At 40.0% G+C, this 24,900-nt stretch overlaps 1 protein-coding gene and 1 long non-coding RNA gene across 2 annotated transcripts; one reads left to right on the plus strand and one right to left on the minus strand.

The window, feature by feature from the left end:
• Nucleotides 1-2,923: 2,923 nt before the first annotated feature.
• LOC102081952 (uncharacterized) lies at nucleotides 2,924-6,955 on the minus strand. Its single transcript, XR_266530.4, has 3 exons — nucleotides 6,786-6,955; nucleotides 5,444-5,485; nucleotides 2,924-3,343 (listed from the first exon to the last, which is right to left on the minus strand). It is a non-coding gene; the product is annotated as an uncharacterized LOC102081952 (long non-coding RNA).
• Nucleotides 5,517-24,838, plus strand: LOC100712117 (procollagen galactosyltransferase 1). The gene is made up of 12 exons (XM_013274284.3): nucleotides 5,517-6,974; nucleotides 12,010-12,120; nucleotides 12,217-12,334; nucleotides 14,497-14,631; nucleotides 17,566-17,770; nucleotides 17,869-17,988; nucleotides 18,922-18,998; nucleotides 19,108-19,214; nucleotides 19,581-19,713; nucleotides 20,770-20,897; nucleotides 22,823-23,029; nucleotides 23,154-24,838. Exons 1-12 carry the CDS (start codon nucleotides 6,757-6,759, stop codon nucleotides 23,422-23,424), a joined length of 1,830 nt encoding a protein of 609 aa, XP_013129738.1. The 5' UTR covers nucleotides 5,517-6,756; the 3' UTR covers nucleotides 23,425-24,838.
• Nucleotides 24,839-24,900: the final 62 nt, after the last annotated feature.

Here is a 24,900-nt window from a genome sequence, read left to right on the forward strand (position 1 = left end):
CCCAGTAATCCTGACAGCTGACTGTTACCCCCCTCTCTCTCCAAACGTTATCAGTTTCAAGGACAGTGAAAATTGGGTCTCTGAAGTAAAATTGTTCAATGTCTTAGTCATTCTCTGTGTGCTGCACACAATTACCCCTCTCAGCTGTATAGCTCTATCATCAGTCTGCTCAATTACAACAGCTGATTCTGTGTTGTGCCACTTCACCTCTGTCGCACCATTTTCAGAGAATGGATTTTGTGGCTTGATTCCAAGTTGATGAGGGTGATGAACAAGAGGCAGGGCCGCATCTAGCTAGAACTTCCCTTTGTTATTCACCATAGTTTCAATCAGGTCAGTGACAGTTCATCCAGCCCTTATGTTCTGTTAATACTTCAGACGTGCCAATGTAATGGCGGCTGGGTGACAGCAGGAGATGCAAACTCCTTTGTTTAGTGAAAGCTTTAATGTCAGTCTGCATAACGTGTCATCAGATAAAGATAATAAATGAGGATAGCTTGATAAATGGGCCGAATATTAGTTTTTCCTTGCTGAATAATGTCAGCATAGCAACAAATAAGATTAAAAATAAGCATTTATCAGTGTCAGTGATTGTGTGACATGAATGTTGTGCTAGCTAAATGTTTAACATTCAAACAGATCTGTGATTTTTTTTGTGAATAAAAATGGGGAAACAGTAAATCTGCCAAATTCTCATTTAGTAACACCTCAGAGTTTCACAATTGCTACACCAGTAATAACGAAAAACGCAAAGGTGGAAGTGTGAAGGTGGAAATGACAAACTTTATGAAAGCCAAAATGAAAGAGACAACTGATTTCTGAAGCTTGAAAATAGGAAAGCAAAGGTCTTTCTGAGGGTTTACCAACAAAAATACCACAACTGACCTTCAATAAATGGAGATCCATCCTTTATCAACCAACTGAGGGTTTTAAGGCTTCTTCACAACTGCCTATATTTATTCTACATCAGGAGAAGATTTGACTATAATCACGATCCATTCTTTAAAACTACTAAATAAACTGCCAAATGAATGGGAGTGCACAAGCATCGACATGCTTTTATTTGGCATCTTTGTCCAGAGTGTTGACTGCTAACATACGATTTATGGACTCCACCGCAGTGAAAAATCTGATAAGGTAAGGATAAACAGTATGAACGGATCAGGACAAGAGCTAACGCAGATCCAAAGCAATGAACTAATATCAAAATCTGTCATTATGATTCTTAAATAATGTCACTGGATTGCAAATGTAAAGAATTTTGCAGATTTTGTCTTACATTAACAAAGAAAACAACAAAGGGATGAATCTTATTTTCTTTAGGTGACGAAAGAGGTGATTCCTCAGTTTCTTTAGCCAACTTCACCTTTTAACCCAGCAGCCATGCAACTGTATAAACACAGCATGGAATGTGAAGTATTGTGCATGCCCTTAGATGCATAGAGTATTTTAATGGAAGTCGATGTAAGCTTTTCTTTTTAATACCATGTTAATGCCATGTTTATAAAGCCTACAGGTAGTTTTTATGCTATTCAAACCAACCGCATAGCTCTAATGAGCTGATAAAATTGGTGGCTTATTCACAGTGCAGTTTGCTGAATTATTGAAGGGTAAAATTTAAGTGTTGTTATCTGAAATGCTGACACCTTTGACTTGGAGCAGATGGATCTTGCATGCGGCAGTGTAGGTTGGATTTGTTGGCAGGCTAAGAGACACTACTGGACACATAGGAAGTCCACTCAGAATGCTCTCCGCAAAGCTAATTAACAAAACATTTTGTATATCCAGTAAAGTAACGCAAATAAAAGCCTTTTTAAAATGCCATCACATTGGTTTTCCTATCCCGTCACTCTTTTTTCTTTCCACGGGGTTAATATGTGTGCTGCGATATTTTGGAGCTCGGTCTCTGATCACAGCAGTGCTGTGCAGGATCAAAGACAGAGTGATTAAGGTGTGTAATAAGGTGAGATTAATTGTGAGTTTTATGCCCCAGAGTTTGTTCAGATTGTGCTGTCACAGAGTAAAATGCTATTGCACATTTCCCTGTATGTGTCTGTTTCTGTCTGGGCATGTTCATTTTAGCCTGCACCTGGGAACAGAACTGTTGACTCTGTGATCTCAATTAATTCTGCAAATGATCCTGTAGATATCACTGCCAGTACTTACACAAGGTGTGACTGAGCAGGTATTTCTTTACATTTTCATGTCTGTAAGCTGCTTTATTCCGTTGTCACATCAAAATTATTAATATTCTTGTAATAAATTAATATGGTTTTATTATCTGACCTGCTATGATGCCAGGTATCAGCTTGAAAAAGCTCTCTTTATCCATCCCTGTACTATCTTTGAATTCATCCTAAGAGACATCCTGACTTCTCATATCCAAAAAAAGTGTATGTAATTTTTAGTCGCCGGCTAAGTCAGACTTAAGGAGTTGTTTCTGGTTTAAAAATAAGTGTGCCGTGCTTATCTTGAACCAATTACTTGTTACGCTGTCAGTTACATGCTACATTTTGTTTTCCTGCTGAGATGAGACAGTCCCACAGCAGTTTGTGCATCTCCATGTCAATCCCAACATCCCCCACAGCTCCAGCTCTGGTGTCTCTGAACCAGTACATGACAAGCTGCTCCGTCATTGTGACTGCCAGCAGAAGCCCAGCCAAACCTCTGAAGGCTCTTAATCAGAATCTGAAAAACTCATGCCAAGCATCATGTTTGACAGAGGAGACAGGGAGCCTGCTCTAAAAACTCAGAAAAACATATGCTCTCAGTCCTTGATGAAGGCAATGAGCTATGAAGGAACTACATGGCGGCACAGCAGAGGCTTTGACCTCTAAAATTATATCCTTTGCATGTTTCTATTCAATTTCTAAGAAAAAAGAAAAAAAGAAAAGAAAAACATAAATATGTAAAGTCTTTTACATAAAGGTCATGTACATTTATTTAGGTTGTAAAATGCACATTAATTAAACTACCAGAAGAAAAGAGACTATATATACACCCATCAGGCATAACATTATGACCACTGATGGGTGAACAACACTGATTATCTCTTCATCATGGCACCTGTTAATGGGTGGGATATTAGGGATCAAGTCAACGTTTTTTTTTTTTCTGATGCATTAAAAGCAGGAAAAAAATTGGCAAGTGTAAGGATTTGAATGTGTCTGAAAGGGGCCACTCAATGCTAGACAGGTGGTCATAATCTTATGCCTGATCTGTGCATGTTCTTAGCACAATGGTACAAATGTTGCCTCAGAGCTAGAAGGTTCCTGATTCAAATCCCAGTTGGGATTCTCCAGGCATGCTCTCCATGCGCCTGAAGGTTGACTCCGGCTTCCTCCTAAAAACAGGCATATTAGGTTAACTGGTGACTCAAAGTTAGGGTCGAGTTAAAAATACGTGCTTTTGTTTTATATTATAATGCAATATAATATATGGCTAAAAAGACTTGTTGTCTAAAGGGCTATGAGTGGTCGATAAGAAAGAAAATGCTACATAAATAAGCGCAGCAGTAGGCGTTAATAGTTTAAGATGGTATGATAAAGCAAAAACATAGCTGTGAGAACACGTTTCATGTGGGGGTGTTGTGAGGATGATACAATATGTGTGACTTTAGGATGACACCCTCAGCACCATATGAAAAATATCAGAATAAATATGCTGTAAAATACAATTCATATAAATGTAAAGCTCATATTTGTCTGTGAAGGGAAAACCATGTAAGAAAACATATATAAATTAAAGGTTGCACAGACATATTGCAGCTGGACACCATATAAAAGGCAGATTTCCACAAATGCTGATAAAACAGTTACCAAATAAGCTGTTATTTAATATGGAAGCTGATGCACGACGCCCACATAATCATATTTACTGATCAGAAAAAAATATATATAGGCAAAGTAAAAGCACACTGCACAACAACGGTTATAACTTATGAAAGGCAGTTTCAGTGTGTACATATATATATATATATATTTTAAACAATTATTATTTGACCAATTTTAAAGTGCTTGAAAGTCAGTATTTGGTATGACAGCCATTATTCTTCAACACAGTCTGAAATCTGTTAGGCAAACTTTTTTTAAAGTAGTCTTCAGGAATTGTCCTACAGGCTTCTTGAATGCATTTCAAAGTTCTTCTTGAATTTCGGCTTCCTGTGGTTCCACGCTCTGTCAAGATGATCCCACACTGCTTCAGTAACTTTGAGGTCTGGGCTCTGGGGAGGCCAATCCATGACTAATGGTTTCACTGTGTGTTTTTCTATTAATTTATGCTTTTTCTGCATTGTGAATGCATTTGGAATTATTTTCAGGCTGAAACATGAATCTGTTGCCAAACAGACAGTTTCCAGGTGATAATATGGTAGATTAAAATGTATCTCTTCATAGTTCCAGAGTTCTTTTCACAAGATCCCCAACATCACTGGATGAAATACAGCACCAAACCATTTCAGAGCCTCCAGTGTGTTTTACAGATGGCTGCAGACAGTCACTGTCCATGATAGGCTGCTATTAACAAAGTGCCTAAAGATACAATTTAAAATTGCTCCTTTCTAATCTGTCTGTATGTGTAGACACAACACATCTATTTAGTTAGCTGCCTTTTTATGTTTGAATGAGTCATAAGTGAGTTGCTTAACAAAAAAAACAAAAACAAAACTTCTTTGTAATGGTCAGGTACAAGGAGCAGACTGAGTGATGTATTCTTAAAAGGGAGGACAGCATATGTCAAAGGGAAAGTATAGATGGCTTTATTAAAAAGACAAGGTTGTTTGAATATATAAGGAGGATTTGTCTTATCATAAGCTAACCTCTCAGTACCTCACTCACAGTTCAATTTTACTGTAGCTGTGGTGCATAGAAGCTGGCATGCAATGGCCTTTCGACAACAATGAGTTCCCCTGAAACCAGTTCAGACCTGCCTTTTAATTCAGCCAACTCCAATCCAATCTCATGTCAGTATAATACAACAGTGACACCCTTGGCTGCTACATCCCCCTCATGTCTGTTGTATCTTCCGGTCGGAAAATGAGTTAAAGCACAACCCATGTCCAAAGAAAAACTTTAAAAGACCTTCAGAAATCACGGAAGACTTGCTCAAGACCACCTAAAACAATAAAGGCTGTCTTTTTTAAAGCAAATTATAAATAAATGAGGAATGCTTCAAGACTTTTGCGAGTACTGTGTGTTTATAAATGCACTGATCAGTGATTATTATTAACAGGTAGTTAATAATATGCTTAATAACACACATTTGGCTGTATCAAACCATTAAAAAGTGGCCATACTGAATGCTTCCAAAAGCACACTTCTACTTTGGATTCATAGTGATTAAAATGTTATAATGTATATGTGCGGACAAGCCAGTGCACTGTATATTAAAGAGCACCAGTAAGGAGGGTTCCATTCCGCACTGGTTGGAGATTAACAATGATTACCTCTGGTGCTGTTGGCCAACAGGGAGCCTGTGGAAACTGGTACTGTTGGCCAGAGACAAAGGAAGAGGAGAGGGGGAGGCAACAAGAGAGAAGGAAAGTTAGAAGTGAAGAGCTGAGAGTAGGTGTAAGCTATAGCTGGTAAACAGAGAGTACTGGCTGATATGATGGCAAAGACAAAGGTAGTTATACTGATACTACTTGTAGAAATGCCAAGCAGGAGGAAAAGTGGAAGAGCACAGAGAAGATAAATGGGTGTAGTGAGGGAGGACATGCAGGGGGTTGGTGTCACAGAGGAGGCTAAGAATAGGAGGAGATGGAGGCAGATGATCCACTGTGGCAACCAGTAAAGCAAGCAGCCAAAGAATAAATAAAATATAAGGAAAAATAAAAGTAACTTATGGAGTCTGAGTTGTACTTTATGTTTTCATTTGTAATTGTGGACATGTAGGTCATCTCTATCCACTAGGGGGTACTGCAGTACCTTTAGCGCCAACACTTTCCAGCAAAAATACTCAACACTGGCCAATTACACAATCTTATACCTGCGGATTTCTTCTCACGTTGAGACCCGGGAATCATTTCTCACTAATATCTTTAATTTTAGTAATTTAGGAGGATAGTGTTAATCACTAAAATGCCTGGTAGTGCTTAGGTTTGCTATACACCATGATTTTAATTATTTGCTCTGTTCATTGTATTTGTAATTAATGTTTACGTATACAAAAATCACCATTATTGTCATTATCATGATTATATTGTGACTTTGGTATAACAGGTGCATGATTATGGGACACGGCGTAAGATGAAAGGTTTTACTCAAACAGGAGCATCAAAGCAGAGCGTAAATCCCCTTAGTTTAGAGTTTCTGGACGATATTTTGCAGAGGTATGACAGGCCCGCAGTGTGCTCAACACATCCGACACGCCCAAATGGCTTTCCATCTGCTAGCTGCACTACAGCTGGATCTATTCTTAAAGGGGAGGGCAGCATATGGCAAAGTGAGAGTCCAGTCGGCCTTATGGGAAAGAGAAGGTTGTTTTATATATAAGTAGGATTCATTCTAGCTTAACCTGTCAGTAGCTCACGGATATAGTTCATTTTCTCTGTAACTGTGGTGCATAGCGGCTGCGAAGCAACGGCCCTTGGCCAGCAGAGAGTTCCCCTTAAAGCAGTCCAGACCTGCCCTTTAATTCAGCCAGCTCCTCTGCCATGTACACACTGTCGGCATAATACAACAGCGGGACCCTCGGCTACTACATCCCCCAGTCTCCTTCTCTGTCCGCCGTGTCTTCTAGGAGTTACTCGCCCCTGCCATGCACCGGGTCACCTCGCTACTGCTTACCCTGCTGTTCGTTCTCCTGCCGGGCCGAAGCTGGGGCTATTTCCCCGAGGAGCGCTGGAGCCCCGAGTCTCCGATCCTCGCTCCCCGGGTCGTTATCGCGCTGGTCTGCCGCAACTCGGCGCACTCTCTGCCGCTGTTCCTCGGAACCATCGAGCGCCTGAACTACCCGAAGGACCGCATTGCGCTGTGGTGAGTGTCAACAGTGTGTCATGTCAACGTATTAAAGGAACTAGCTAACAGTAAAGTAGGACAAAATGGGATTCACTGTAAGCTCTCAGTGGCGCACGAGAGACACGTCGAGCCCGGATTTAAATTATAGAGGAAAACTCTGCGTGCGTTTGCGCGTGCGCTTGTGAGATTCGATCAGATGGGGGCGCTGTGTTCTAAAGCTGTGGGAACACATATGCAGCGTGGGCTTTATCTTTGTAAATGACACCAGTGATGAAATTAGTGCAACTGGGAGCAGCGTGGCTTCCCCTACTGTGCGGACCTGAGCTGGCAGAGCAGGGAGGGCGAACTCCGCCTGCAGAGTCATGCCCATGAAAAGTTCCATTCAGTCACGGAGCTTCTCTTTCATAGTCCCTCTCTTTCTCCCCTATCCCTCCCCTTTCTTTCCCCTCCCTCTTCCCCTTCCTCATCTTCGTCTCCCAAAGTCGTCGGGAAACAAAACTAGTATTTAAAACAATTTTGAATACATCTTTTACAATGCAACCAGACACAATAGACTGTGAATGTGAGCCTGTGTTTTAAAACGCCTCCGCAGGACTCATCTTCTTTTACCTTGAGGCTGTTTTTGTTTCCTCTTGCCACCCAGCCCCCAGCCTTCTAGATTTTTCCTGTCTCCAGCTCTGCTAACTTCCTGTGATCCCCTGCCAGTAGATCTGTTCTTGAAAATTGAGAGATTCTTTTAAATTTTTCATCAGCATTCACACCTGACAGGTTAGATTATATGCTAGTTGCGAATCCAGTGGTCTAATGAAGGAAAATGAGGGGCTAAACGCCTCTAGCAGAGTAGTGTTTAATGTGACAGCAGGAAGGTGAATTAAAACTAAACATCAGTCACTCCTGTGAAATGGCTGTTTGATCAGAGGATACCGTGCTTCATTTAAATGCCGAATTGAACTTTTTCCATCAGACCCAGAACGAGGGATTCAGGTGTCCGTGTGCCTCTTCAAACAAACCAGCCTGGATGTTAAGCTACTTTCCTTGTATCTGAGCCAGGAATTTGTGCCTGATTTTAACCATGCTCATGTGGCAGCCAGTTTTCAGCGGGCTCGCTTTGATATACAGCATAGCTCATCCCTCCGTGGAAGAGCTGATATAAAAAGTTTTGAAATGCAGTGTGAAAGACATATTCCGAGCTGCTGGCTTGCCACCTGTCGATGTCTGCAGTTATCAACGTGACAGGTTAAGATGAAATACTTGGCAAACGGCCACACACACACGCACACACACACACTGGTGAGTGTGTGTGCTCTACAGGGACATGCAGTGGGGATGTTATCATCAAGCCATAAATCATCTTCCTCCTCCTGCCTTTTTTTCCCTAGCGCTCTCATATCCGTTAGGCACGGCTCTGCAATCACACATATTTATTTTTCACAAACCCTTTTTAATTCACTACCTCTGGCCATTCAGAACTTCACAGCTGTCAGATATTTGTGTCCAACAGAGAGAAAAGAAGTAGACACATGCAGAGAGAGAGCGTGGGAGAAGAAGATAGATTGGTTAGCTGGTCACATGTAGGTGCTGAGATGACACTGCTGTGTTAAAAACGCCACAGACAGATGGGAAGGCTAACATCAGCAGCACGTTGACTGACACGCATTGACATGACAGGGTTGGAGTTAAATCCATTTCTGCCGTGTTACACATTCTTTCCCTCTTTCACGCTCTGTCTGTGTTTCTGTCTTTGTCTCTGCCCCTCCCTGACACACTTAGATTTGTTATGATAGCACAGAGAGCAGCTGAATGCCACCCTCCCCTTCTGTGGCTCTATTGTCTGCCTTTGTCTTTCCCCGTCCACACCTGATATTAGTGATGTGACGCTTTGAACCTCAAATGACGGCAAGGCCATAAAAAGGATTATGAGAGCATTCAAAAAGTTCAGCAACTGAGCGTATGAAAATCAAAAGCTGATTTACATTTGCTTGTTATCTTCTTCAAGGTCACATCCTTTTGTAGCCCTGCACTGCTTCCAGCAGCACTGGGAGTCTCATTTTGAGCACTAGTAGGAGTGTAGCTGTTATTTCACTGTGGAGCTTGAACTTGGAAAGAGAGAAAATGTCATATTTGATGTCAAAGATTTTATCAGTCGGCATCATCGCTGGTGATGAGAGTTCTGTCTCTAGGTAAGACCCAAAAGTGTTCAGCAGAGAATCCTGCTGTTTTCAATCCCCCAAATGTCCATTAGTCGAGCAGCACAGCCAGGAGTGTGCTTGTTTTCTTTAGGGTTAGTTTTCTTTTTTCTTTTTGGGTTTATGTCCTGCAGGCTCAGACTATCAATGCCCTAAAGTGTCTTAGGTTGCCATTAAACTGCACTCTTTAAATATCAACACATTCATTGCTAAGTTTTTCTTTGAACATTTCACTCATGTTCAACTTAGTCTTTGTGCCATTTTCATTTTGTTTATTGAGCCACTTAACACTGACCCATTAATCATTCAAGCATAAAACAGACACCTAACTCAAGTGTTGAACCAGCGTCGTGTCTAAACACAACAGACAATTTAGCAAATATCTAATTTAAATTGTATCTTTAGACATTTTGTTACTAGTAGCCTGTCGCAAAAAACGCGTCATTTCTTTAGTTGAATGTATGAAAATTTTTTGGGGATCAAGAAGGTCAAAACAGTGTCTTAAAGACATATGCTTAACAAATGTGAACAAATCCAGGAAAGCCCTAACACAGGACCTGAGACACATCTGAAAATTAGTGGCAACAGGTGTTATGAACTGATGAATCCAAATTTAGTTAAGAGACAGGTACAACAGTGACTGTCTACATCCATTTGTAAAACACAATGGAGGCTCTATCGTGGTTTAGTGCTGCATTTCACCCAGTGCTAGTGGAGATCTTTCTAATATAATGTAATTGTTAAATGCAGAAAAGTTCTGTCAGCATCTTGAAGGTGTCTGATTGGTGACAGTTTCATTTTCAGTCTGACAGTGATCTTAAAAACACTGCCAATGCAGTAAAAGCATACCTAGATAAAAAAAAACACACAATAAAAAACTTTGAGTCATGGATTGGCCTCCCCAGAGTCCAGACCTCATAGTTATTAATGCAGCATGGGATCATTTTGATAGAGAATGGAATAAAAGGCAACAGGTTAGGGGCATTCAAAGAAGAGATCAGAATGTCCTTTAAGAAGCCTGAAGAATTATTTCTAAAGACTACTTAAAGAAATCACAAGGCTGTCACATAAAGGCAGTCAGGCACAGGACAGCATAAGCAGTAAAGGACCAAAGTGGAATGTGTGCATTAAAGGACCATTCTAATTATGCTAAAGACGTACAGTCCTACCTTTTAACTTCGACTGTAATTGAAATCTGCATTGGTGAATGCATGTCAGGGATGAGAATGTTTGTAAAGTATCCCCATGTCATCAGCTGAAAGAATGCCAGGCTGCAGCACACGAAAAATGACCTTGCTTGATATTAACATTTATTACTAATATTTATTATATACATTACTTATACATTAATTTTAGGTTCCAACACAAGCCTCTGAAGGTTTGTGATCATGGATGAAAAACCTTCAGAGTCTTATGCAATGACTTTGAGCTTACCACCCAAATATTCTCATACATCTTAGCTCTGTGGGCTGTTTCAGCATTTTTCGGCTTGTTTCGTTTTCTTTAGAGTTGTAGTTGGTTTGTTTCACAAGACAAAGTTTGTGATAAACCAGTACACAGCATAGACTGTATAAAACACGTAGCCATTGTATCAGCCCACTGGTTGTTGACGCTGTATTTTGAAGTCTCAGTGTTGGTGTTTCAGCCACTTACATGTTGTTATTGTTTTCTTGAAACTGTCATATGTGGATAAATAGGTTGAATCCCAATTTATCAGCTAAAGCTAGTTAGCAAGTTGCATTCATAAACTGTAGGTGCAAAACACAGAAACAGGTATCAGCTAATTTAATGATGAGTGAAAAGAAAAATGCAAAATCTTTCCTCACCAGGACTAGAAGAACTAGTCTTTCATTTCTAAAACGAATGCTGAACATCCAACTCTGTTGAATGTTTAACAAGGTTTTGTTTGCTAACATTATAATAACATTATAAGATGACAAAGATATGTTGGGAAAAAAGTCTGTGTTACAATTAATAGTTTTTTTTAAGGTTATCAGAGGTTTTTATTCCATTTATGCTATTTTATATTTTTGCTGGGCCTTTACATTACAATAAAAAATTATTGGTGCTATATAAATAGATGGTGGATAATTAAATCTAAAATGACTGAATTTTTATGGCTGAAATATTTTGTACAGTTGATTGATATTTGACATTTTCACCTGGTTATTAAATGGCTTTATTCCAGTCAAGACGTGTTGATCTACTGATGCTCATTTCTGTATGATTTTGGAAAATTAAAATGTTGAGTTTGTGTACCGTCAAGTGTTGCAAACTAAACTTTATTACTTAATGTATGAAACATTTCCTGCTTCATTTTTGGAAACAACTCACAATCCTGATTGGAAAACAACCAATAACCAGTCTATAATCCTCTCTACCATACTTCAGTGTATAAAACTGAACGGGATCCTTCTTCTTCTAAAAGTAGAAGCTTTGTGTAACTATTTATGCAGAGACATTAGCTGAGTGCAGTAAATGAGACAGAACAGAAGAGAAAACAACAGGGCTCCTGCTGAGAAAATGCTGTTTGAGTGGCAGAATAATAAATGCTGGCGAATATTAATAAATAAAAGTACATCATGTACAGGGATTACTGTGGTTGTTTGAAATGTAGTCAGTGACCCAATAAAACAGAATTTTATAGTGACACTGACCAAAAATAGTTTTCCTAGGAGGATCAGCCTGTCTTATTAATGCTAGGATTGGGACCAATGCTATTCCAGCATGTCTCTCTAATAAATTTCACACATAATGATAAATGTTATATGTTCGTCTCCCTTTTTAAATTAAGCCTTAATTCTTGTTGGTACCAGCAGAACTGTTCTTTACTCAGGGTTCGCTCTCTCCTGTCATTACTCCCACAGGGTGGCGACAGACCACAACGTAGATAACACTACAGCCATCCTAAGAGAGTGGCTCATCAAGGTCCAGAATTATTACCACTATGTGGAGTGGAGACCCGAAGATGAACCCAGGTACGTGCGTGCCCATGTGTGACAATGGGTTTCTGTGCGTGTTTGTGTGTGCGTGGTGTGCACATTACTTAATGCGTCTGTCTTTGCATGCCTCAGTGCCTTTGAAGATGAGGTGGGGCCCAAGCACTGGAATAATCTCCGTTATGAACATGTAATGAAGCTCCGTCAGGCAGCGCTGGACACTGCCCGTGAGATATGGGCAGACTATCTTCTGGTATGCTATCATCCACTCTGCAGCTCTACAGCTATGTGCTCTCAGTTCTGTGAATAAGGCGATATCTGTGGAAATTACAATACGCTGATTCATGACACTCCACTCTCTTAACAGCCACTCATCCACATTATCCACAAATGCTTATATCTCTTAAGAGAACTGAGGTAAAAATTCAAAATATGCAAATTTCAGGCTGACATTTTTACTAATGCTGTTGTGTCAAATGTTAAATTCTTTATAGTTTTAAAACCCTAGTTCAGGGAAGAACAGTGCTTTTGCACTTGTAAACAACTACAGCTCTGTGTACCTGGTAACTAAAGGCTGAATGGCACACTGCCAGAAATGAGCTTGTCTTTTTTGGGGTTTGTTTTTTTTTTTGCTGTTTTGTTAGAGCTGTTTCGATTTGACAATGCAAAAGGACACAAGAAGTTAGGTTTTCAGTTTATTGTACAATTTTATTGTTTTAAACCATTATTATTAAGAACTCTTGCGTGCTAGTACCTGTGTACAAGTAAACTTGTGGTCAGTTAGCCAGTACTTTGAGATAGGACTGTTTTACATCATTCCTTCATATATTAGGTAAACAGGTAGATATGCATTGTTTTTTATTAATATTTGCGATGTAAGCAAGAAATAATAATTTAAAAGATTTTCCACTAATTCCTACCATATAGTTTTACATACAGTCATGTGAAAGAGAGAGTTTTCATAGGACTCTGTGCAAAGTTGCATAAACCACCAGAGTTTTGGAACAATAAGTGGAGATGTTTGACCATAATGCATAGGTTGTCTAAAACCAAACACAGCATCAGCACAAACACCTCATACCAACTGCCAAGCACGGTGGTGGTGGGATGATGATTATGGCTTGTTTTGCACTGAGTTGAATGCTGTCTGACAGCTAAAGCTTGACCCAAATTGCGTCTTGTTACATGACAGTAATGCCAAGCGCACCAGCAAATCTATAACAAAAAGAAAAGTGGTTGCAAAAGCCCAGACCTCAACCTAATTGAAATGCTTTGGCACGACCTTAAGCGAGGTGTGAATAAACGAATGTCCTCGAACCTGAAGCAACGTTGTAAAGAAGAGTGAGCCAGAATTTCTTTAAACAGAAAAACAATTACTCCAAGGCTGCTAAAGATGGTTCTGCAAGCTGTTGAATGAATCATGGGATGTACTGCATAGAGTCCTGAGAAAACTTTCTTTTTAAACTAACTACATTTATGCTACATTTCTAGCACGAGTTCCTGTGACTTATTGGGACAAACACAGGCCAAGGCCAATGTACATATGGTTGGCAAATTAAAGGAAAAGGCTGAATGCTCTGTGGGGGTCTGGTGGTTCTGTTAAGCTGTGGTGTATATTCCTGCTCGCATGGATTGGGCCCAGCTGTCCCAATAGAGGGAAGTGAAAATGGTAATCGGTACAAAGTTGCACAGTAATCACCTTTATCCTGTTAATAAACACTTGGTCTCTCTCATAGCGACAATACCCCCATTCACAAAGCACAAGGAGCCGTTGAATAGCTTGATGAGTACGAAAATGATGTGAACCATATGCACATAGTAATTAAAAGATTTTAGACCCATATGTTTAACAGCACTCTTTGCTACCATCATCCAAACACCAAACGAGGGAATATCCTTCAGAGGAATTACGCTTTGTCCTTTCAGTAGAGTTTTAGAGACTTGGAAAATCAATGCCTAATGTAAGTGTACTGAAGGTGCATGTGCAAAAAGCCAATATCAGAGGATACATTTTATGCTGAAGACATACACACACACGGTTGTCTGGGAGCACTTGTTGGAGTGCATCTGTTGTCGTTGTTGAGATGTAATGAGGCAAAGACTTTGGCACTGAACAAAAAACAGAAAACAACAACAACAAAAATCTTCCCTGAAAATCAATTCAGAACAGAAACTCTGTAAAAATGAGCCTACAGCAAATACAAGTGCAGTCTGTTTTTAAGGGTTTTATAAAAATTACGTGCTTCGAGGTGAAAAGGTCTAAGAAAGAGCGGCCTATGCTTGCAGTGTCTAATGATCAAGCCATGTTGCCGTGGCTCAGTCAATTATTGTGAAGCAATGGCTGACATTTTGGGTGCTTACATGTGTACCTTTGTGTGCGATAGTCAATACTGTGCCCTTCTCGTCTGTCCGCAGGTGGCCGACTGTGACAATCTGCTCACCAATCAGGATGTGTTGTGGAAGCTGATGAGGGAAAACAAGACCATTGTAGCTCCCATGTTGGAGTCCAGAGCTGCATACTCCAACTTCTGGTGCGGCATGACCTCGCAGGTACTGCAGATTTCATTTGAGCTGCTATCCATTTACACCCCATTTAAATTTTGGCTATGTGGTATCTCGCATGCTATGCATTCTGTTAGCAGTTTGGATGTGTGAATAATGTATTAATTTGTGACAACCAGATGGCAAAGAACAGTATCAAATGCAATAAGCACAATAGCACAATAAGAGTATTTAGAAAATGCTATTATCCAACGACTCGAAATGATAAACCACAAGATGGTGCATCTCTTGGATGTTTTTTTTTTTTCCTTTTTCTGTGCATCGTTAAATTTATAACACTTAATTAAGTTTCTACTAGCTTCAGGTTTTAATCACAGTGACACAAAGAAAAGAGACTGCAAAGATTATTCATCATCGGTTGTCTTCAGATCTTTAAAGCCTTAAATTGATGCAAAATTAAGATCTTAACTTTTTGAGAAATTGCTGCTACGTCTCTAAATCCATTTTTCAAATGTCTTCAGATGATAGATAAGATTTATGTGTCTTTTTCTTATGCTTGGGAGGATGGAGAACCTAAGCCAGGGGGGCAGTTGCTTGAAAGGAAATAGTGTTTTATAATTTTCTTCTAATTTTCCGCTTAGTTTTTGTCCAACAAATTCTTTGCTTTTTAAAAAAATGAATGCTGTACTTCTAGAATGTGTTTTTTAAGCCTTTTTGTAAATGCAAAAGCTTAAATTTAATCAAAGTGGCCTTAAAAAGCTATTAGATTGAGCGTCCCTCAATCTGAATATTCCTTGTTATCAAGGTTAGTCTCTTTATAACGTGTCTTAAAAACCTCTTTTTATATCCTGGATAAATAATGAAATCCACTATTTAGTTTGTTGGCTACTGATAGTCTGTAAAATTTTAATATTTCTGCTGTGGAAAAGAAAAACACATTTCCTGCCGTCCTCCAAACACTGAAAAATAATCTAGGAGAACATTTACAGAGTGTTTTTTTTTCTTATGCTTCAGGAAATTATATTTGTACAATACCTAACTTTAGAAACATTGTAAATTAACCAATTTGAAGGTGTGGTAGAGTCTTTATTATTACCAGCGTAGTGAATGGAGTGTGTTTAATGTGTAGGTGCTTTATACTCTTTGTTAGGTACACCTGCTTGTATGGCTTTACAATGAATGGTGTGAAGAAGAGAAGCTATCCAGTGAGCAGCAGCTCTCTGGATGCAAATGCTTGTTGAGGAGGATGGTCAGACTGCTTTAAGCTGATAGGAAGGGACTCAAATAACAACCCGTTACAAAGAAACCAAGGTTTACAGAAGAACATATTCAAACATACATCATGTTGAACTTTGAAGCTGTTGAAAGTGATGCTGCTGTCAGATAAGAACAGGAAACCGAGGTTACAATTTTTGCTGCGTCACCAAAAGTGGACAGTGGATGACTGGAAAAGTGTTGGTCGGATGAGTCCCGATTCCTGCTGCAACATTTGGATTGTGGGGTCAGAATTGGAAAAATACAACATTAAAGCGTGGATCCATCTTGCCTTGTGTCGACTGTTCCGGGTGTTAACACTTTGGACCCATTTCCATGTCCATCCCTTTATACCAGGGGTCTCAAACTCCAGCCCTCGAGGGCCGGTGTCCTGAAACTTTTCCATGTGTCCCTGTTGCACCTGAATTCAATTAGTAGGTCATTAGTAAGACTCTATAGAACTTGACTGCATGCTGAGGTGGCATTTCAGCCATGAGTGGAATTCAAACATAATAAAAGTACTTTGAGAAGTACATTTTTCCAAATTTACTAGATTTACTGAAATTTACTTGAGTAGGGTTAGGTGTTGCCACTTCAACATGCAGTCAAGTTCTATACTCTTGCTCATGACCTACTAATTTTATTCAGGCGTGTTGCAACAGGGACAGTTTGAGGACACCAGCCCTCGAGGACTGGAGTTTGAGACCCCTGCTTTATACCCGCAGTGGTCCATGAGCTCCAAATGAGCTCCACAGTCATCAGATCTCAATCATCTATGGAAAGAAGACATTTGTGCCAATGTGTGATGCTGTCGTGTCAACATAGATCTGAATCTTAGAGGAATGTTTCCCGCTCGGTGTTGAAGTTATGCCACGGAGAATTAAGGTGGCTGTGGAGGCAAAAGGGGGTCCAATCCTGCCCTAGCAAGATGTACCTAACAAAGTGGCTGTCGAGTGTATATGCCGTGGAATTCCTTAGGAAATTAAAAGTTTTGCTTTGTCTGGTGAAGTAATATTTCCTTATATAATATTTAACATAACATGTTGGTACACAGACAGCATAAACAGTCATTTTTAAAAATTTGTTCTTTCGCCACTTGCTACCACTTGCTTCACCAGACGCCACTGCTGTCTCTGTTTATTCAAATGAGTAAATATATACCTTTATTTATTCATTAATTTATTTATTTATTACCCAAAGTAGATTGTTTTGAATTGAATTGAAACATGTTTCCCTGAGTATGCAGACACTGTTGCCATGATTTTGACAGCATCTCTGATTCATCACACAAGCTGTCTGTGATCTATTCCTGTCTTGGCAGGATGCCTTTCAGAACTCATCTTTGTTTCTTTTCAGATCAGAATAGACATGAGGACGCTGCCTGTCCTCTAGACAAAATAAACCAACTTCAGCCAACAGTCTGATTCCTCTAAAGAACATTTCCTTCAGTACAGTTAATAGGCCTGTAGCCAGAAGGCAATCAGTCAATGTCTTTTCCATGTCAGCGCAACCCAGAATTTTAAGATTTGCTCTTAGAAAATAATGTCTTTTGTCATAAATTTAAAAAATATGTAGATATTTCAACCTCCTACGAAGTGCTACAAGCATTCAGAAACTTTTTAAGTCAAGTCCCAGTCCTTCAGTTCAGGTTCTTGCTCACCTTATAAATTGGACACAGCTGAGAGCTGTTTGTAACTATAGTACACAGTGTTTCTGCACTTCCTGCAGGGTTACTACAGGCGCACACCAGCTTATATGCCCATCCGCAGGCAGGAGCGTCGTGGCTGTTTTCCTGTACCAATGGTCCACTCTACCTACTTGATGGACCTTAGAAAAGAGGCCTCCCGTCAGCTGGCCTTTTATCCACCACACCCAGAGTACAGTTGGGCCCTGGATGATGTCATTGTCTTTGCCTATTCAGCGCGCATGGCAGGTGAGTTCAATTCAGTAGAGCTGGAGTTTTTATTTGGTAGGTCCATTAAAGTTTTCTAAGAAGAAAGTGTAAGCATGTTTTTCATCTCTTGCCTACAGATGTGCAGATGTATATATGCAACAAGGAGACTTATGGGCATTTCCCAGTGCCAATGCGTACTCATGCTACCTTGCAGGATGAGGCAGAGAGCTTTTTGCATACTCACCTTGAAGTCATGGGTGAGTCAAAAGATCAAAGCGCTCAGAAATGCAGAAGTGATTTGTTTGTGTTTACTCGTTGGGTGCAAGTTTTCTTGTGATTAAGGCAAATAAAGTTGTTTATGTCTCAGAAGTCTTTAAGCTAGTTATATTCAAACGAATTGATCTGTTGGTACTCAAGACATCTTTCACTTGCCTCGTCTGGTCTGTAGCATTGAGTTGCATTTAAAGATTTTTCCATCAAAACTAAATCCTCACACCAGCCAACTGTCGTCTTTTGCTGTTCCCTCAATAACAAAATAAATGTGAAGTTGCACTGAGTTAGAGCGGTGTGACCTTCTACCAAAGCCGTGCCATATGCTGTATAACTCTTGACAAATGAGCATGGTAGGCATGATGATATGGTCATCTCAGACACGCAGCTCAGAGTACAGTACCATCTGTTTGCGAGGGATAGCCAAACAGGAAACAGTTAGCTTAAAGGGAAGGGTGGCCTTTAAGGGAGAAGAGCTAAGAGGCATGTTTCAGAAAGAGAATGAAAGCACAGTATAAGTTAGATATTAATTATTCTCAACTGTGAATCATGAAAAGCTACTCTAGCATAATCTCAGAATAAAAATATGGAGTTGAAAATGAATAAAATATGTAAGTATCACTTTTTAGAAAAGGAAAGACAAATGGGATTTCTGGTGAAAACCACACAACGAATACTAATACAAGCTAATAATAACCTGATTATAACACGGTTTTAATACTTACCAGTATCTTGCAAAATACTGCATCAAAGGAAATCAAAGGAAAACATAAACTGTAGGTTTCTTTCCAGCGTTCATAGGGGAATCCCTCACAACTATCTTGTGGACCCCTGCTGTTCCCTAAACCACGTTATGGGAACTCCTGTTCTAACACATTACTCATTCTCTTTTTTCCCTCCCCTCCTTTTTTCTTTGACAGTAAAAAATCCACCATTGGAGCCCTCCAGCTTCCTGTCTCTTCCTCCCAAGCAGCCTAACAAGATGGGCTTTGATGAGGTATACACATACACGCACTCGCTCTCTCTCAGTCTCTCTCACTCTCTCACACACATAAATACGTGCACAGTAATCTAGACGTGTGTGTTTTGCATCTGCGTGCACCCAGGTGTTTATGATAAATCTGGTGCGGAGAGCTGACCGTCGTGAGCGAATGCTAAGAACTCTGTACGAGCAGGAGATCAGCTGTAAGGTTGTTGCTGCTGTGGATGGCAAGTACGTTTCTCATTTTCTTCCTCCCCCACCGCTTGTGTCTTCCTGATTTGTGCCTCTGCAACATGCAGTGTAAATTGATGTAGTGAGCCCGGGCTGAGACAAACAACCAGGTGAAAAGCAGCTGGTCGCTTGCTCTTATTTATAGATTTCCTGAGCCACATACTTTTCGCTTATTTATGTCTCTAACCTTTGCGTGGGCTGTCCAAAAGTTAGGCTATTATTCACTTATTCATAATTGATTTGTTTCTGCAGTCAGTCCTGATACCTGTATGGTTTACAAATACATTTGTATTGTACATGTTTATTCACTGTTTCATTTGAGTATCGATTCCATATTTAATCTCAATGTCCATCTCTTTCTCTCAGAGCTCTGAACACGTCTGATATAGAGTCTATGGGGATTAAGATGCTGCCAGGATACAAAGACCCTTATCACGGTCGACCTCTAACCAAGGGTGAACTGGGTTGTTTCTTGTCTCATTACAACATCTGGAAGGAGGTGAGACTCTTGAGCTGGCCTAAGGCAATTATGTCTACCTGCACATCTTAGATAAGGTTTATTGTTAAAAACACAATAATTGAGATTGCGTCAGGAAAGGTAGCTTGAGCGACAAATAAACTTGTCTTCTATATGTTTCAATGAGAGCGCTGCTTTTTTTTGGACAAATTTCTAGTTAAATCTTATGTTTTCATGATGAAAATATACTTGCTGTATTGTCTACATAAACCAATATGAGAAAATAAAAAGTGAAAGGAAAGAGAGAGGAATTACAAGCAAGGCAAACCCGGGATGCATCTACTCAGGGGCATTGCAGTGCATGTAATCTCTATGAACTGCTATCTGCATGTGATTATGTAGGATGTATAAGCAAAGAAAAGGAGACTGGTAGCTTTCTCCAATTACAGTTCTCTTGTTGTCCAGCCTCTGTTTAGCAATCATGTTTGAATAGACTTTGATTGCATGCATTTAAACAGTCCACATGAAGAGCAATTAAGGGACTGTATTCGCCAAAATGCAGTTTCAAAACCAGTGACTTATGAGCCTCATTGTATCTATATTTGTAAACAATAATCAGGAAGTCACAAACCGGATATCCACTATCTGGATATCCTGGTTACACTGAAGGCCATCAAAAACAGTTAGCAGCCAATTGATTCCCAGGTTGTAACCTATGCCGTGTGCGCCCAGTCTACATGGTCAACTGGTAGTTTTCATAAGGCATCTTTTTTTTTTTTAAAAACCCAAAACTTTATAAAAGACTTCATAGTTTACCTGCACTGTTTGTCAGGAAACAGCTCAGTCAGTATAGTAATTAAACCAGCTGCATTCAGCCACTCCTGTTATTTTGGGAGAATGAACAAACACACAAGCTTTTATGTGTAATTATAGAAAATTAGCCATTTGTAATTATTTTGTATGAAGAACCCATAAAGGTCAAAAAGGATTTAACAAACGTTACACTAAACCCACCTAAGTACATGATTGATTTTATGCACAGGCTCACCGATATATCGGCAGTACTGTAATGCTCCATATCCATATGTCTTCGTTCAGATAGTAGACCGAGGTCTCCAGACTTCTCTGGTCATCGAGGACGACCTCCGCTTCGAAGTGTTCTTCAAACGTCGCCTTCAGGCACTGCTGCAGGAAGTGACATCACACAAGCTGGACTGGGATCTCATGTGAGTGATGCTTCAATGAATTGAGGGAATACACAGTGTAGTAAACAGAGAGGATTATCATCTCCATCATCCCCCTACAGTGAAATCCAGCCATCTGTCACACGATATCTCAGACGCCACCAGTCAGATGCTGAGAACACTTGTGGGAATAATCCAGTGTAGCATCCCACTGCTGAGCACTGTCCTACGGCATTTTCATGAAACTATCCGAAATAAGAGCTGTTCGGGAGACTCATCTAGACACGACCTTCAAATATTGCAGCAAAGTCTGCTTGAGCTGAGCTGCAACTATATTTAGTATTTCTAAAAGCCTGATCGTATATTGTTTTTTTTTCTTATGAATTCAACAGCTGAGGAGGAATTGATTGAATTTTCTTGCTGCTGGGTTCTTTGTCATAGTGGCAGCAGAGACTCATTGATATCTCATTAAGAGTTCCCCGCCATGCGAGTGTGAAAAAATGTTGTTAAAACACAAACATTTATTACAGTCACATTATTAAGTGGAAATTATCAATCGAACTCCAATATTGCTATGTGGAGTAATTTTTACGCTATAATTGCACAAACGTTCTAATTGATGTATTTGCTACTGACTGGCTGGAGAAAGGGATGTGGGTGCCATTATGCCTACTTGCTTGGGTCCATTTGCAATTTCACCATGGATATCCAGTATCACCAGTGCACATCTTCACTAGGGTTGGGCGATTGGACGAATATATCGACTATCGACGATAGGCTGAGCCCATCAGCGATCGTTTTTACAAGGCGATTTATTTATTTATTTGCCCATGAGTAAGTTTGCTAATAATGATGGAGCCAATAGAAGCAGTCAACAGAAAAAAAAATAATAGCACTGTTTTAGCAGCATCTGCGAGCAAATGCACCCTCCTCAGAGTGCGCCTAAATGCTTGTTGATGGAGCTGCAGAAGCTGGTGATAGCCTAGCATACTCAGCCGGATGGTGCTCCTGCAAGTTAGTCGTGTTTGAGTACTGTGCTCGCACTATACGTCTGCACAAGCGGCACACCGCTTTGGTTACATCCTTGGGTTTACCTCTTTCATCCCAAATGGGCAACTTTATATTTTATTTTAGTGCTGTCAGCCTTAACGTGCCGTCATGACAACTATCGTGATTAAGAATTAACCCATCTGGGGCGCAGACTGAGTCAAAATCCCTGAAATGTCTCTGTCAACGCATTTCAGGCAGTTTGTCCAAAGTTTGTTCATTCTGCGCTCTAGATGGGTCGAGCATGTTATATATTTTAATCGTGATGACCGTGTTAACACTGACATCCGTAGTTCGTCCATGTTTGGACGTCTGTGTTTTAATGCGCAAATCAGTCCGTGCATGACTACATTGCTCCGCCCATCAAAAAGTCTGATGCTTTCACCACATGTCTGAGATCGGTCAAATGTATCGCCCATTGTCGATTATTGGACTGACAATTGTTGGTAGGAAAATTTTTACATATCACCCAACCCTAATCTTCACTGTTGATGAGTTTCCCAGCAAGTGTCCAAGCCCCAAGAAGGCGCATCAGGGCAGGAGTAGTTCACAAGGTTTTGCGTTGTGTACTTTTCCTCCACAGTTAGACCATCACTGCAGAATTTTGCATTAATGTTCTGAAGCATCACAGAAGGAACCTTTGACACAGTGGAGCTTTAGTGTGCCTGCTCACAGTGGGTTTTAAAAGAAATTGAAACAATATTCATCTGTGTGCTGATTCTTAGTTGCTAATTAAAATATAAGTTCACTTAGTTAATTCAAGAGGATAAAACTAACAGGGTCATATTAAAATCTGATGCCTGCCATCTCTTCCATCTGGATTCAGCAGAGTTGTTAAGACAGTAAAGTAGATTTCACTGTTATTAGCTGTCATTTCAAATCTGTGATATGTGCCTCTTATATGTGAACAACTCTTGCAGTTATATTGGGCGGAAACGAATGCAGGTGGACCATCCAGAGAAGTCGTTACCAAACATCCACAATCTGGTGGAGGCCGACTATTCCTACTGGACTCTTGGCTACATGTTGACGTTACAAGGAGCCAAGAAGCTCCTCGGGGCAGATCCTCTAAGCAAGATGCTGCCTGTTGACGAGTTCCTTCCTGTCATGTACAACAAACATCCAGTGTAAGTATAACCCATCTGCTCTCTACGTGTTCTCTTTGTTCCTGTTATCTGCCTCCTCTTTGTGATTTCTTTTCTGTGGCGCTCTTGTAAATCTAATCACATCCCCGCTTGTCTTGCTCATCAGATCAGAGTACATGGACCACTTTGAGCGTCGGGACCTGCATGCATTTTCTGCTGAGCCGCTTCTGGTGTATCCGACCCATTACACAGGAGACCCGGGCTACATCAGTGACACGGAAACATCAGTAGTCTGGGACAACGAATCAGTCAGGACCGACTGGGACCGAGCCAAGTCCAGGAAAACTCAGGAGCAAGAAGAGCTGAGTTTCGAAGCCCAAAACTCTGACGTATTGCAATCTGAACTGGAGAACTGGAGTGCACGGGACGAGCTGTGATGAAGGAGGGAAGATTTGAGGAGGAGTTAGAGAGAAAGAACTCTGGCATTCAGAGATAAGACTGAGGGAAATAGAGCAAAGCTGTGATAGTGGGAGGAAATAGAAAATATGGAGGGAATCTAACAGAAAGCGGTGGAATAAAGGAGTCATAGTGGAACAGGTGGACAATGGGCTGATGAGGAACAAATTATTTTTCCTTAAACATTTCTCTCTTCACTATTGAATCTTTCTCTTGAGAGAGGAGGTTAGATGTAGAGTTAACTCTTGAAGAGTCAGCTGTCAGCTCTTGTTTTATTTATTACATCCCATAGACGTCCCTTGTCCACCGCTGGTCTCTTAATAGTTTTTAACATGAGAATTTCACATGCAGTTTTGCATGTCTCCAAAAGACACTCCAGTAATATTTCAACTGTCCAGAGCAATTTCACCAATACTTTCCCTAAATCACACGTTAAAGCTGCAGTACGTTCCGAGTTAAAATGTGACCTCCTAAAGAATAACAAGGTTATATTACATTTCTTCTTCTACTGACTAAAACTCTCTCTCTGAAGAAAACAATCACCAAAACATTTCCCAGCATGTTTGGCCACTCATCCCACTTCTCTGGATGGATCCGTTCCACCAAGAGACTTTCGGTCATTCATTAGTTTCAGTTTAACAGCTTTTGGAGTTTAGAAAGACTAAAATAAACCAGGAAATCTAAAAAATAAGAAAAACCATATTAACATATTGATGTATGATATCAATATATATCAATTTCCTGTAAATTCATGTCATGAAACTTCATATTTATATTGTGATCAAATCCAGGTTGGGAACATAGACTGTATAGGGAAGATGGTGTGGGCAACTGTGACATTAGAAGAGCATTTTAAATGCTTCAGCTTGTTTTTTTTTACGGTTTTTATCCTTTATTGTCTGAATTACTCTAAAATTAACAATAATTACAAAATGAAAATCATAAGAAATCAAACTGGGATTGAAACCAATGACAAGTAGAAGAACGAGTAGCTCTCTGCTGGCCATTGGGGGGGGGGGAATGTCAGTTTAAGATAATTCTCACTGGTTTCCAGACCCTGAGGCTATGTTCGTCTTTCATATTCAGTCTGTGGCTGGGAATCACCTCTGTTCGCCTTTTCTGACTCTTAATACCTTGATCTTTAATTTAGGCCCAAGCAGCCATTGTTATTTACTACATGTTATGTTTTGGGAGATTAATTTTAGGCTTACTTATTTGTAACTGATGAATGTATCTGTTTTACCTGTTACCAAAGGATTTGTTCACACTTGAATAACAGCAGGATTGATTTTTGTATTTCCTTCGTTCTCAGCTCATAGTGCAGTTTTAACCCAGACTTGCAGCTTTGGTTGCATTTTTTTGTTAATTCAAATGAATATAGATTTTTTTGTAATACCTCTAACGTCTTGTCTGTTCTCTGTGTTTTCAAAGTGTCTTTTTTGCTTTGTTTTTACCAA

The sequence above is a fragment of the Oreochromis niloticus genome, linkage group LG6 (assembly GCF_001858045.2).
Source record: "Oreochromis niloticus isolate F11D_XX linkage group LG6, O_niloticus_UMD_NMBU, whole genome shotgun sequence".
NCBI lineage: Eukaryota > Metazoa > Chordata > Actinopteri > Cichliformes > Cichlidae > Oreochromis > Oreochromis niloticus.